The sequence below is a fragment of the Rhipicephalus sanguineus genome, chromosome 1, assembly GCF_013339695.2.
Source record: "Rhipicephalus sanguineus isolate Rsan-2018 chromosome 1, BIME_Rsan_1.4, whole genome shotgun sequence".
Taxonomy (NCBI): Eukaryota; Metazoa; Arthropoda; class Arachnida; order Ixodida; family Ixodidae; genus Rhipicephalus; species Rhipicephalus sanguineus.
Window position 1 is genome coordinate 99,633,709 of NC_051176.1, and position 13,440 is coordinate 99,647,148.

Sequence of the window (13,440 nt, forward strand, 5' to 3'; positions counted from 1 at the left end):
AGTAGGTTGTTGAATGCTTCCAACCCATTACAAAGGGCTCTGCCATAATTCTTCATCGTCATCAGGCACAGCATCAACAAAGTGCACATAATACCTTACATGCGTTTAGCAGGTACCAACGCTCTCCGTAGAATGACGAAAAATGGCACAGTGCCTGCTGCCCTACTTCTCAAAAATTACAATGATTTATAGCGTAGTGGGTTCCTCGCAAGTGCACTTGTATTGGTTGCCAAGGAAGCCCATAATCGCATGATCCATTTACTCGGGGTCTCGGTAAAGTTCTTCGCCCCCCTCTCTCTCTCTCCCACGTTAACGTGTGTTATACAGCATGATGGGAGAGAGAAATAGCGACCGGGCGTCACCCAATGCAAATTACATAGCTGGTGGGCCGTTTAAAGATTCCAACCCATTACAAAGGGCTGAGCCATAATTCTTCATCGTCATCAGTCGTCGCGTCAACAAAGTACACATAATCCCTTACAGATGTGTAGCTGGTGCCTCGCTTCTCCGCAGAATGACGAACAATGGCTTAGTAGGTGCTTCCCAACTTCACAAAAATTGTGATTTATGGCGTAGTGGGTACCTTTCTAGTGTACTTGTATTGTAGCCCCAAGAGAGCTTAACGGGCTCTAGAAACGCCGCTCTTCCAGCTTTCGCTGTGACTGTGCTGCGGTTTCAGCGCAGGCCTGGCGTTTTTCTGCGATCGACTCACAAGGGACGATTTGGTAAACAGCTTCGCAGTTAAAAACTTTGAGGACGCTTGAGCTTCGCCTTCAAGAGTAGAACGCGACAGTGTAATCGGACCCCGTCAGCATGACCTTCCCAACTGCTAGCCCGGCTTCGGTTCTCGGTGTATGCCTCAACCGTGCCGCAAGGAAACGAACGTCTGTGCGCGTAACATTGGCGCTTTCAAACTATCCTAAAATGCCTACTGCAAGTGCAGTTGCGCAGTGCCCACTACGCCATTATTCTTCCTTTTGCGAATCAGCGAAGGGCTCACTATGCGTCCGTAAGGCAACACGCGAACCTACGCAGCTCCTCACTTTGTTGATGCTTTTGCTGCTGATGGTGATTAAATATGTCCGAGCGCTTTGTAAAGGGTGGGCCTTTAAAACACTCAGTCGTTGCGCCATTCACATGTTTTAATTCATTCACATGTTATGGATTCCCAACAAGCCCAAGCTTCCACCCATGTCAGGATTCTGGCGTCGGTGGTGCTGAGTTTCCGTTTGAGCAGTAGACCAAGCACATACAAGGACTTCGTCGTCTATTGTGCAGAAGGAAAGCGTGGTCATGGGAACACGTGGCTCGCATGTGCCCATTGGGCGTTGCAGCACGGCAATCTCAAGTGAGACCAGCATTCGACGAAGAATAGTCGAATAGTGCAGTCTTTGTTCCATATGGCATCCAATGTCACGCGCTGGTATATTCTACGCTTAATAGTTCTCCGTTGCGGCCTTCCCTGGAACGTCGTTGAGCAATGCTATATGGGGTTTTATGTGCCAAAACCAAGAGATGATTATGAAGCACGCCGTATGGTGAAGGGCTCCGGAAGTTTCGACAATCTAGTCTTCTTTAACGTGCACTGAAATCGCACAGTATACTGTCATCTAGCATTTCGCCTCCATCGAAATGCGACCGCCGTGGCCGGGCTCGAAACGAAACCACGACCTTCGGTTCAGCAGCCAGCACCGTGACAGCTGTACCAGCGAGGCGGACCCCTAGACCGTCATTGTCGAGCGGTATCGGCACATCGCCTTTCCTCTTCTCTCTGGCGTTCTTGAGCGTCTCATTCCCTGCTCTACGGTATCATTAGTTGTTCCAGGGGTAATATATGTTGACGCGGAGCATTTCGGTTGGTGAATAAAAGCCCCAAGGGAACACGCATCCTGCACACTCCAAAACGCCCTGGGCATGTGGCGTATTTGGTATTAAAGTGTCGCAAATTCGAAATTTTCCTGATGTATTTAATGCTCCATCTACAGATGTCCTCGATAGGGCTTTTATTCTACCATCACGAGATATTTCAGCGAAGCCTTCATAGAAAGTGTTCTCCGCTTACATTTGTATTGTACGACCGGTTGAACGCATCCATATGCTGCATATATATTCCTCTTCGGCAAAGGTGAGTGTCTAGCCCTCTGGGTAAGACACCCGGCTTCTTAGGGTGGAAACGTAAGTTCAAAAGCTACCAACGCTAACAAATTTCTTTCCGAATTTGTTTTGTTTTACAAATTTATTTAAACTGCACGCTCCGTCCTCTCTCTTTCATCTTCCCCTGTGCTAATCATTCGCTCATTACTAGGCACCAGAATGATGCTGTAAGCCCACGAACGGGCGCTTAGGAGCCCCCTAAACGTAAACATCCTTGAACCTAAACTCAATAACTGGAGATATTCATGTAATAAAAGAAGCTAACAACGCTGAAACGCACTAGCCAAGGTATGCTGTTTGGCATGCAAAATTCACGCACGTGCCCAATTTTCAAATTGGCGATTTGTTACTTAAGCAGAAATAACAGTAAAGAAACAAAGGAAGCACTCTGTACCAACGGCACATGTTATCAGTTGTTGGCACCTAGGTCTCCGTTGCTTGCGTCGGGGTAATGAAGTTGTAGCTCGCTCTCTGAAATATAAGGATAACTTTTGTGCAAAGTAACACATAAATCTGGTTTTACCGCCGATCCGCAAATGGTGCGCCTTACAGAGCAGCGGACCACGAGCTTGCGAAGCGAATTGCGGACAACCACTTCGGCCTTGTTTGTACGGTTTGCAAACACCCGTGGTTGCAGCATTAGCCACCTACTGCCTCCAGCCGTTACGTCAACTGTCTCATTACCACGAAGGGTTCTTGAGGTCACCAACGTTAGTCGTCGGTAGGGGGGAAATGTGGCACCATAGGTGTCAACATGGGTGCAACCACGTCAAAGGCTGCAACTCTACCCCAATAGCAATACAAAGAGCGAATTGCATATGTTAACGTCCAACATAACTGCAAGTACTTCTCTGAAGACAGGGTATAACTTTCGCGTTATGAGCGACTCCTGTGAAAGAGCTATTCTTTTCTTGCGTCATTGGGAAAGCATAGCATTGCTTTCGGAAAACACCGGTTCGGCCAATATACGGCTGTGTTGAGAGCAATTGGTGGAGAACATCCGAGAAATATGCGTATTGATCTCTCGAGGGTAGAAAGTAGACTGTCGTTTATTCACGTTAAAAGCAGGTCCGCCTCGAGTGTTGTGAAAAAAAAGGCACTTGAGCGTTGGTCGCTGCTTCTTCCAAAGCGATAGCGAGCGCTGTGTTCAGGTACAACGACGCCGATGCAGAGGAAAATAGAAGTGCACCCAAAAAAGCAGGCAAGCTGCCTAAGCACGTCGGATTGCCACGGTGGTGATGGAGCCTCCGGCGGGCATTGCAACGGGCGGCCGTTACAGTTGCATTACAAAAGATAGAGGCACTTGGGTCTGTACACGTGCATTGAATGAGAAAGCACGGTGTGTCAGGGTGTGACGGCTACATCGACGTCTATCTCCCGTTACATTGCCGCATGACGTCATCACTTGGTCACTAAGTTTTCTTGCCATCAAGTGGTAACGCCGACGCTTGCCGGATGGACGCAGGACATTTCACTTCGTGGGGCATATGATGCTCTCGCATTAAAACCCTCAGAACATGCGTAACTTCGTGTGTTACGTGGGGCACACTGCCTGATAAGAAAGCGACGGCGAGACATACTACCCGCAGGAACGATACATACTACCCGACAGATTCAATGTAGCTTATCAGACTGATCTCAAGATCTTTAAATATTCAAGGTGTTTCTATTGATGTCGTCGTGAGACATAATTCGGCATACGCGTATATATCAAGCAAGCTAAGTTGCGCTGCATGAATTCAAAAAAGACACACTAGGCAAACTAAAACAAAAAAATGCTGGAAGGCAATGCAGATAACGCGCTTGTTTCCCGTTTTATGACCACAACTTCTCTCTGAAAATGGTTTTATTGATGCGTCTAAGAAATCACATGCGGACACAATCTTTGAACTAACTTCGAATAGCCGCTTCCAGCACCTTGAGTTAGAACTATATAATTTTCACCGCTGGTGCCATACTCTGGATGTACAGTTTTCCTACTTCCAAAATATTTATGCCTTACGATTCATGTCACTATGCAAGTTCACCAAAAGGAGTATTGCTTTATCATGCCTAATGCATGAAACCACAATATCATGTGAGCACGAGGCGCCCGGTAGCTTTTTCCTACAGGTAGCACGCCTCAATAACCGCTGACATTAGCGAATACCATCTCATGTTTTACCTTATGTTGCGTAAGTATGCATAAAAATTGGCAATAGAAAATCTAGAGCAAAAGCAAGGCACCGTCATACTATCAGTTGTGGTTTTCTATACATAACCTGTTGGATGGATTGCAAGCAATCACATAATTTGGACAGTGTTTTCAGCCCCATCACAGATTTACATTTAATTCCGAAGGCTAATAGAAAGACAGACTTCATCACATAGAGTTATAGAAACACGTGTCATGTAAAACACGCGTGTACGTTTGCACAAAGCAAAAAAAAAAGAAAAAAAAAAGGGTACAAACGTTTTTTTGTTTCCTTCGGTGATTCGTATGCATCGACGAGAGAAAGGAGGAGGAGGAATAAATTTTTATTGAACGAAACGGTAGCGCGGGGCTAATCGTGTTATGAGCGACTCCTATGAAAGAGCGATTCTTTTTTGTGGGATTGGGAAAGCATAGCATTGTTTTCGGAAAACACCGGTTCGGCCAATATACGGGTGTTGAGAGCAATTGGTTGAGAAGATCCGAGAAATATGCGCACAAGTCCAGAACGAGAGGGCAGCCGGTCGACGAAAGAAAACAGCACAAATATTTCTGTAAGGAACTAAAACAACCCGAGAACGTTGCTGCACAAGATGTAGTTGTTCAGCCTTTTTTTTTTTTTTTGAGCCAGCTACAGCACCACCACTAATACTAAGAGACGGAAATACGCGCGAGATAATGGAGTTTTATAGCATGCACTCCAGTAAATCTGACACGTTCATCAACGCTTCACTCATATTCCTTATAGAGTAGAATTTTCATCGCTCGTAGGAGGCAGCCATCTTTGGCCAATGGCTGCGGGTCAGGTGGAGACCACGACAGCGCCCAGCCTGTTCTTATCGCATGCTTGCCATAAATTTTGACGTGGCCAAACACGCAGCCCATGTGCTGACCACATGTAAAGGTCATAATTCGTATCACGGTTTTGTATACTTGCTGTATACGCGGGTGCAAGAGTAAAATAATCTGGTCTATATATATAGCGACTGCCGAGCAGCTCTACCGCGGCGATCGTGATAGCAACGAACGCCGCAACCATCAGATTCAGGACGGCTCCCCCAACAACATCGACGGTAGCAGAGCTTATAGCGCTTTGCGCCGCGATGCTTTTCATTCATCTTGTACCTCTTAGTAAACTTAATTACGATACATATCACCCTCTCATTAATGCTATAGTATTCCTCTATATTGCCAGCTATATCTTTGTGAATAAGGAACCCCACTCCTAGTTCTCTTCTGTCAGCTAAGCCACGATAGCATAGGACGTGTCCGTTCTTCAGCACTGTATAAGCCTCCTGTGGCCTCCTAACCTCACTGAGCCATATTACATCCCATTTAACACCCTCTAATTCCTCGAGTAGTACAGCTAGACTCGCCTCACTAGATAAAGTTCTAGCGTTATACGTAGCCAAAGGTGGTACAGATGGTACAGATGAAGGTGGTACAGGCCTACGCGCCTACATCCAGCCATGATGATCAAATGGTTGAACGCTTCTACGAAGACGCAGAATCAGCAATGAGTAAGGTAAAGACACAGTATACTGTACTGATGGGGGACTTTAATGCAAAGGTAGGCAAGAAGCAGGCTGGAGATCATGCAGTTGGGGAATATGGCATCGGCTCTAGAAACGCCAGAGGGGAGTTACTAGTAGAGTTTGCAGAACGCAATAATTTACGCATCTTGAATACCTTCTACAGAAAACGGGCTACTCGTAAGTAGACGTGGAGGAGTCCTAATGGCGAAACTAAAAATGAAATAGACTTCATAATGTGCGGCCACCCGGGCATTGTACAGGATGTGGAAGTAGTTAACAAGATCCGATACAGTGACCATAGAATGGTAAGATCTAGAATTAAACTTGACGAGAGGAAGGAACGGCAGAAAATGATACGCAAGAAGCCGATTAATGAACTAGCTCTGAGAGGGAAAGTACAGGAATTCAGAGATTCTCTTCAGAATAGGTACGCGGCTTCAACCGAGGAAACCGACCTTAGCGTTGACGCAATAAATGATAACCTGACTAGTATCATCAAGGAGTGTGCAGTGGAAGTCGGGGGTACAGTCGTTAGACAGGACACTGGTAAGCTGTCCCAAGAGACGAAAAACCTTATTAAGAAACGTCAAGCTATGAAAGCCTCAAATGCAACAGACAAAATAGAGCTGGCGGAGCTTTCGAAGTTAATCAATAGGCGTAAAGTAGCCGACATAAGAAAGTATAATATGGAGATAATTGAGCAAGCTCTAAAGAACGGAAGAAGCCTCAAAGCTATGAAGACAAAACTGCGCATAGGCAAAAATCAGATGTATGCATTAAGGGACAAGGAAGGCAAGGTCACAAACAATATGGATAGAATAGTTGAGGTAGCGGAAGAGTTCTACAGAGATCTGTACAGCAGCCGAGACATTCAGGATGATAACGTAAGAAGGAGTAATAGCGCAGAGGACTCTGACATCCCACCAGTATTGACAGAAGAAGTAAAGAAAGCCCTAAAGGGAATGCAAAGAGGCAAAGCAGCTGGTGAGGATCAGGTAACATCAGACCTGTTGAAAGACGGTGGAGAGATTATGTTAGAGAAACTGGCCACCCTGTATACGAAGTGCCTCTCGACGGGGAGGATATCAGAATCTTGGAAGAATGCCAACATCATCTTGATCCATAAGAAAGGGGACGTCAAGGACCTGAAAAATTACAGGCCCATGAGCTTACTGTCCGTTCTCTACAAGCTATTTACAAAAGTAATTGCTAACAGAATTAATACGACATTAGAGTTCAATCAACCAAGGGACCAGGCAGGATTTCGTACAGGATTCTCAACAATAGACCATATTCATACTATCAATCAGGTGATAGAGAAATGCGCGGAATACAACCAACCCCTATACATAGCCTTCATAGATTACGAGAAGGCATTTGATTCGGTGGAGACATCAGCAGTCATGCAGGCACTGCGGAATCAAGGCATCGACGAAGCCTATATAAACATAATGGAAGAAATCTACAGCGGATCCACAGCCACTATAGTCCTCCATAAAGAAAGCGAGAGAATCCCAATAAAGAAGGGCGTACGGCAAGGAGACCCGATCTCTCCAATGTTATTCACCGCATGTTTACAGGAAGTTTTCAGGGCCCTAGACTGGGAAGAGTTAGGGATAAGAGTTAATGGAGAGTATCTCAGTAACCTACGATTCGCTGATGACATTGCATTGATGAGTAACGCGGGAGACGAATTACAGCTCATGATTACTGAACTGGATACGGAAAGTAGAAGAGTAGGTCTGAAAATTAATGTGCATAAAACTAAAGTAATGTGGAACAATCTTGGCAGAGAACAGCGCTTTGCGATAGGTGGCGAGACACTGGAAGTTGTAAAGGAGTACGTCTACTTAGGACAGGTAGTAACCGCGGAGCCGAACCATGAGAGTGAAATAACTAGAAGAATAAGGATGGGTTGGGGCTCATTCGGCAAGCATTATCAAATCATGAATGGTAATCTACCACTATCCCTCAAGAGGAAGGTATATAACAGCTGCATCTTACCGGTACTTACCTACGGAGCAGAAACATGGAGACTTACAAACAGGGTTCAACTTAAATTGAGGACGACGGAGCGAGCGATGGAAAGCAAAATGATAGGTGTAACCTTAAGTGACAGGAAGAGAGCAGAGTGGGTCAGGGAACAAACGGGGGTTAAGGACATCATAGTTGAAATCAAGAAGAAGAAATGGATATGGGCCGGGCACGTAGCACGTCGGCAGGATAACCGGTGGTCATTAAGGGTAACTGACTGGATTCCAAGAGATGGCAAACGCGTGAGGGGGAGACAGAAAATTAGGTGGGTAGATGAGATTAAGAAGTTTGCCGGTATAATGTGGCAGCAGAAAGCACAGGACCGGGTTGATTGCCGGAACATGGGAGAGGCCTTTGCCCTGCAGTGGGCGTAGACAGGCTGATGATGATGATGATGATGATGATGATGCTTTTCATTAATGACGAAATGACACATTGATGGGCAACCTTCTGTAGCTCCAAGGCGGCACTGCAGTCTCTACTTATAACTTTACACCGCGGTGCGCATTAACAGCTGGCGTTTGAGATGGTAAGGATGTTGCAGCATATAACTGATAACGGACATCAGATTATATTTCAATGTCTACCAAGTCACTGTGTGCTTGTCGGCAATTAACGGGCCGATCAAACTGATCGTTCAGCCCATACAGAAGACCACAACCTAGCATCCGTCCTAGAAAGAGGTATCGGATACTTGTTTCAAGGACGGACGCTACTCGGAAGCTCTGCATGCTCGCCCGCCAATGAACCATATCGCAATGGAATGAGCCTCATTTCACGCATACGTGATCCCTTGATCCAATCTTAAGCGTTCGGCTTCCGAAAAGATTCCGCCGAGGCGACGCTATCGTTCTGTGTATATTATGGTTGGACGTCGTGTTTAACCATGCATAGCAGCATAGTACAGAGACAACCGCTTTGTAACGCTCTCAACAATTTTAGACGACGACCAACCTCTGTCGGAGGAAAGAATAATACGCCATCGTTCAGACTTAACGTCTCAGAAGAAGGCCGTACCAGCGCTACTAGGCCTCCTGCTAAGTACTGGCGTGTCTGATTGACTTCACATGGAACGCCGTCGTCTGTGAGAGAGAGATTGTGCTTTTTTTGTTATTATTTATTAGTAGTATTTCCTTAATATCTATACCTGTTTTCTTTCCAATCCCCTATTTCCCCACCCCATTGCAGGGTAACATACTAGATACCAGCATCTGGTTAACCTGCATGCCTTCTTCTCTCTAACTGCTCAAAACCAGGCAAGGACGAATAAAGGTCGCTCACCGTACGCGAGCATGCGCACTGCCATTTTTATGTGATTTTTCGTGAGCATATACTGACCTGTCTCTATGATGTCAATAAACAGTTAGTAAATAAAAATGCTCATCATCATTTATTTCTTCGTCCTTCGTGCGTGTACGCGTCATACAGCGCAACCAAGCGTCCTTGCTTACGAATAACCAATTAGCCTGCAAACCAGGGTGTCGGAACGAAATGTTTTTCTTTTCGGTTTTAGTTCCGTTCCACCGCAAAGAGTTCCGTTCCGTTTCTGTTCCGGAACGAAAATAAAATGTTCCGTAATGGTTCTTAACGTTTTTTTTTTCTTTTGTATGCAAAAATTTGAAGTTAAGGTAACGATAAAAAACATTGGATGTTTAATCTAGTAACTTGCCCTCCTCTTAAGAAAATGGGACAAGTCTAAAACACGTTCTTCAGTGCAGCGGACATAACTGTACTACGAATTTCTGCCAACTAGCACAAAGCAGTATTAATTTCAAAGTCACAGTATTTATTTTCTCAAAAGACAAATCGAATTTTTTTACTGGGATCGATGCTTTGTGTCAAGGAAGTGAGCATGATCTCAGAGTATTTTTGCGAAGGAGTTATAAGCACCAGCGTGGCACTGTGGTGGAAGACCTGACTGCCACGCAGAAGGCGCGGGTTAAAATCTCATCCGATCCTAGAAATTTGTTTCTCATTTAACTTTTTCTCATATCACGCGATAGCGTTCACGGACACCGGTGGTGGCGGACAACTATGGCGCCAAAATCAGCTGTTGTGATCTCGTAATAGTTTTAGCTGCAACAAACTTCAGCGCCGACAATGCCCTCTCGACTTTGGCCTGCGTGACAGGCGCGCAAAAGGCCACTTGCGTTAATATAAACATTACTGGTTTCCACTTTTTTCGTTTTTCGCACTATTTCAACATATCTTTGCTTTGGAATACCGGTCTGAGGTACGCGCTAATACTGTCACCTTGATATATGCCCATATTGCACGAGATCAGTTGTTCAAGATTGCGAAGTTTTCTCGTGAACCGAAAAACGATTTCAAAAATTTAGGTTTCACTCTGGAACGAAATAGAAGATAAAGTTTTGGTTACGTTTTCATTTCGGTCAAAGATATCATTTTTTTCGATTTTCGTTCCGTTTCGACACACTGCTGCAAACACCTGTTTTTTCTTCTTTTTTTTTGTTGTTGTTTTTTTCGGACACATCGGGGCCGGGGACATACCCTGGCGCCGCCACGCGGAATCAACCCTGTGACGTACTAAGTTCGACTGCTCCGCCAGCCGCCCCTCGTGTGGCACGCTGCAGCTTTAGCGTTGCCTTATTTAGCGTTTTTTTTCCCTTCGAATAAATTTCTAAAATATGGACACCGCATCGACACAGGCACTAGCACATGCCAAACAACAGCTCCGAAAAGTTAACTTCTATGTTGTCGTCTGGTATACGGTCACAAAAACGGAAGCCATGGAGGCAAGGTCCACTGGTTTTAGGAAAGCTAAGAAACCATTTCTCTTTTTAATTTAATAGGCTATATGTTTGTAGTGAAGAAAGACGTCTTCGCTGAAAGAACGAACGAAATGCGTTACTTCATGCGCTGCAGGTTTGAATTTGCAAGCGGGCCGCGGTAGATACCAGACAAAAAAAAATAATGAAATTCACGAATTTATGTTCCTGCGTAGGACACACCTTCTCGACGCACAAGCAGTTTCTCCGTTTCGTAGGAAGCAATTGCACACGCTTAGCACTCGTGCCAGAATTTTGTAACGTGACTTGAAGTTAACAAACATGAGCCATATGCGCATGCACGCGTCCAATAGCCGCAAAGGAACTGCAGCACAGTGAGTGCAGCTGTACAGAACTGCTTATGTTTTCACTATAGTGTGTCCACGACTACGAGCACACGTGTGTCCGCGGCACGATTTTAACGTTGCACCATTTCTTGCCGTTACACGAATCAGCGTATTTGAAAGCGCTATAAAGCTGCAAGATATATAGCTCACCGTAGTCTAATTGGCACTTTAACACTTCGCCGCCGCGTTCGTACACTGGTTACGGTGCTCGGTTGCTGACCCGAAGATCGCGGCCTCGATCCTGGCCTCGGCGGTCGCATTTCGATGGAGGTGAAATGCTGGAGTCCTGTGTACTTAGATTCAGGTGGACGTTAAAGAACCCCAGGTGATCCAAATCTCCGGCGCCCTTCACTACGGCGTCTTACCTAATCATACCGCAGTTTTAGGACGTAAAACCCCATGAATTTTTTTGTCCCACAACAATAATCGTCATCTGGCTGTCTTGAGTTTCCTTTCTTCAAAGCTCGGCGCTCGTGACTTTCCCCGTGGAGAATGCTGATAACGTGGCCTGTAGGTGCAGGGGTGATAAATCAAGGAAAGACACGTTAGATAGATAACGATTATTGTTATCGTGTAGGCACGCAGCGTGGCTGGCGCGTACAGGGCACGTAAGCATAAAGCAGAAGCGATGGGCAATATCGGTACAAGAAATAAAGGTTTTATTCGTTGGCTCATCAAGAGGGTAAGAAACAAAACTTGCGACCATTGCTGTACATAAATAAGAAATTAAATAAGTGTTTACAAATGCTTAATAAATGTGTATCCTCCTAAAAATGCGGCTAAAACTTGAAATTCAGCCTTTCGCCGCGTTGAAATTCAAACACTTTCGCCGGGGTCGTTATACTAAGACATATAGAACGACGGCCTCATTGGGGACCCCTAGCGCCAGTATCTGTGCCTGAGCGACAGCAGCAACAAGCATATTCCGACGCCTGCAGTGAAGTAGGCCGGGCTGAAGAAGCACCGCCTGGAACGGCGTTCCAACTGCTTGCAGCGCTCGGAGATACAACGAGCGATGTTGCGCCTACAGGTGTGCGAGTCGCACTCTCCAGTGTCGTCACAGTCTGGGTCAGGCGTTCCGGGTTGGTCCTCATGAGATTTTTCAGTGAATATTGCGTGGCAAGGCAGGGAGTAGTTCCCATCTTCATCGTCGGCGGATTGCGTTGCAGCGGCAGCGATGAGCGTGATCTCGCTCAAGTTCAGCGAGAGTGGAGGCTCGTAACGCTTGCGCCCACTGGACAGCTCGCGTGTTGTCGAGTGAGTGGCACCTGCGTATCTCTCCGGCGTCACCGACGAGTCACGATAGGCCGGTACACACTGGTCTTCCTCCTCCATCAGCTGTTCCGTAACTGCAATCCACGGCGACGCGCTCATTGTGCGAAAGTTGTTCGCAACTGTCAGTGGTTTGACAAGTCCGCCTGCGTAGTATGGACGTCAGCGATCCTGCGCTGCCTTTCGTAGGCACTCGTGCTAGACTGGATCGCTGTCTTGCTGGTCAAAACAGAAAGAAAGAACCCGATTAGAAGGAAGCCTCCAAGAAGCAAATTCTTTGAAAATGAATTTTACAAGCGGACGTAGTATCCGGTCCCCCATTTATGCAGCCCTGATGTAACAGCGCACAAGCGCTTACCTAGACATTTTTGACAGACAGGAAGAAGCGTCTCACTACCTTTACAGAACTGTAATAAAAATACCGACTCGAACGTCAACGTATTCCTACGTCCTATTCTCGACTGTGCGCTTTCGCCATACGATTTTTGTATGAGCTTACCTTCGTACGCAGCGGGCGTCGGAAGAGCGCGTGTTGACAGATGCCTCAGACAGCACTGGTGTGCAGCGGAAACGTCCGTGGTATTATATATAGCATCGTCGCGGTAGCAATTGGTGACTTTCTTTTTTTTTTTTTTTTGCTTACCAGGCTACTTGTAAATTGCCATATCTTGGAAGCTGCTGCAGTGGCAACCCCTTAATATGCACCGATTATGGCAGTTCTAGATAAATATTGTGCGTTATGAAAGGCGCGAGGCATTGTGCGGAAATCGCGCCGACGTGTTCAGGCTGGTATTATTCGTAACAGAGATATAGCGCCTCTAACATGAGCAGTTTGCAGGCGCCTGTGTATATCTTTGACATGACGTCGAATGGCGAGTGTGTACCTTCATGTGTAATATGCCTTGCGTGGCTAAACAGTCTTTTGTGCATTTGTTCTGCATGCATACGTCAAATCGTTAGTGCAGGGAAAACGCATGTGCAGCGGATTCACTAATATCTGTTTACCACGAGAATCTACAGCTGGTAGCCACTGCGTTAGTGCAGCAGTTACGGAGAACGGCAGATGGAAACGGCGGCTTAAACAGCTCAGCTGGTAAAAATCAACCATATTTTGCTAC

The 13,440-nt window shown here is 46.0% G+C and overlaps 1 protein-coding gene across 1 annotated transcript; it reads right to left on the reverse strand.

Moving 5' to 3' along the window:
- Positions 1-11,894: 11,894 nt before the first annotated feature.
- Positions 11,895-12,970, reverse strand: LOC119386334 (uncharacterized). Its single transcript, XM_037653660.2, has 2 exons — positions 12,822-12,970; positions 11,895-12,541 (listed from the first exon to the last, which is right to left on the reverse strand). Exon 2 carries the CDS (start codon positions 12,422-12,424, stop codon positions 11,930-11,932), a length of 495 nt encoding a protein of 164 aa, XP_037509588.1. The 5' UTR covers positions 12,425-12,541; positions 12,822-12,970; the 3' UTR covers positions 11,895-11,929.
- Between the last annotated feature and the right edge of the window lie 470 nt (positions 12,971-13,440).

What these genes read in the sequence shown, in the direction of transcription:
- LOC119386334 (XM_037653660.2), bottom strand. Translation starts at nt 12,424, where the DNA reads ATGAGCGCGTCGCCGTGGATTGCAGTTACGGAACAGCTGATGGAGGAG.